The sequence below is a fragment of the Sinocyclocheilus grahami genome, unplaced genomic scaffold (assembly GCF_001515645.1).
Source record: "Sinocyclocheilus grahami isolate Dianchi unplaced genomic scaffold, SAMN03320097.WGS_v1.1 scaffold24806.1, whole genome shotgun sequence".
NCBI classification, from domain to species: domain Eukaryota; kingdom Metazoa; phylum Chordata; class Actinopteri; order Cypriniformes; family Cyprinidae; genus Sinocyclocheilus; species Sinocyclocheilus grahami.
The window spans coordinates 1,032-2,762 of record NW_015519609.1 but is presented as its reverse complement, the minus strand read 5'-3'; the positions used below and the strand labels follow the sequence as shown (position 1 = coordinate 2,762).

General features: G+C 38.1%; 1 protein-coding gene across 1 annotated transcript; it reads right to left on the bottom strand.

Annotated features, from left to right (window-relative positions):
* Positions 1-79: 79 nt before the first annotated feature.
* LOC107580113 (kinase D-interacting substrate of 220 kDa-like) lies at positions 80-1,353 on the bottom strand (the record flags this gene model as incomplete). Its single annotated transcript, XM_016265858.1, has 4 exons — positions 1,204-1,353; positions 1,003-1,101; positions 332-430; positions 80-196 (listed from the first exon to the last, which is right to left on the bottom strand). Coding segments are annotated over exons 1-4 (447 nt in total), but the record flags the coding sequence as incomplete, so codon positions are not given.
* Positions 1,354-1,731: the final 378 nt, after the last annotated feature.

The following is a 1,731-nucleotide window of genomic DNA, read 5'->3' as shown; positions in this document are numbered from 1 at the left end:
ATTGTATTCAATGATTGCATATATTAATCTGGCACTATTTGGATTCAATATTGATTTTATTTGATTTGTATGTGCTTACACCATATGCAAGTTTTACCTGTCCAGTGGTGTTTGGGTTTGCCCCAGTCTCAAGCAGGACCGTGGCCACCTCAACTCTACCTTTATATGAAGCCCAAGTAAGGGCAGTCCAACCCCCCTGCATGACACAAAGCCACCTCACTAAGTTTTGATAATTACATAAGAATGTGTTTCTTTTCCAAATGTGATTATTGTACAAAATAAAGGACACGTATTGCGTTTGATACAAATGTTTGCAATTAGATTTTCTTACCATATCTCTGTGCTCAATATAAGCACTGTTTTCCAGCAGCTCTTTCACCACCTCCACGTGCCCCTCCTTAGCTGCAGAGATCAGAGCGGACCAGCAGTCCTATCAGGGAAAAGCACAGAGACAGGTCACTATGGAAACCACTGAACCACTGGCTAATGTCGCCATGGGAACAGTGATGGAGTGTGCAGGAGCTGTACTAGAAAGAAAAGCCCTATGGCACAATTATAATGGACACCACACCTTCCTTATACAGGTTTTAAATATATGACAAAAATATTGCACATGAATGCAGAGAGGTTCCCAATGGGATTCAAATCTAATTAAAACCTGAAAATATAGCAAAAGAGACATACGGCACCAAATACTACAAAATTCTGAAAAGTATCTCAATTTCACAATTAACCAAATTCACTGTAATGATTTTATATAAATAAATACACACACACACACACACACACATATATTTAATTATAGCACAGAGTAGCTGTCCTATCTATTTATTCCTTATTTTCTTATAGGAACATGTTAATAAGTTACTGATAAGTGGCCATCCAAAAATTATATCAAGCATCGAAAATGTCTGTTCCACTTTTGGTTGGTAAATGTTATATGAATACCTGTTTAAATGGAAAGCATTTTTTTTTGTAAATCTAAAGTGGGCATTTTCTCACCACATCATCCAAATTGACATTTGCGCCCCTTCTGATGAGTTCTTGAACAATCTCAAGACTGCCCTGCTCTGAGGCCAACATCAGAGGAGTCTGTCCATTCTGTCAAAAAAAAAAAACAATGAGAAAGATGGATATTTGATATTCCTACATTTTTACTTGATCATCTTAAATTATGTTTGACTTTTTTTATATGTAACTTACATCGCTTCGACCATCCACCTCTTTGAACTTGTCAAGATGGGCTTTAACAGCTGCCAGATTCTCTTCTTCCACGTAGCTGAAGAGGTTCTGGATGGCCAGAGTGGTCATCTTGATTGAGGTTGTGGTGTCCATGATTGTCACTCACTAGGACACCCTATGTAGAAACACATTTAGTCACTTTCAGAACATAGATTATGAAACCGAGACAGTCAAAGCCTCATCTGTATACTGCAGTAGGATTTTGGAGGATAAAAGAGGGAAATAAGTAACTCTCTGATATGAAACTCTTTGAGATTAGAGATGTTAAATTGCTGAGTTTGCCTGACTAAATGACAAGTGATATCAGAGCATTTTTCTTCAGTGCAGGGCAGGCCAAGCATAGCAATGGACTTTAAATGTCAGGAGAAAGGAGGCTGGCACAGATGAGCATAACAAAGAGATAACTATTCATTTTCTCCAAACACCTCCACAGACACACGCTACTAGGTTTCCCTACAGTTAATTAGTGCAAATACTCAGCTTAAATGT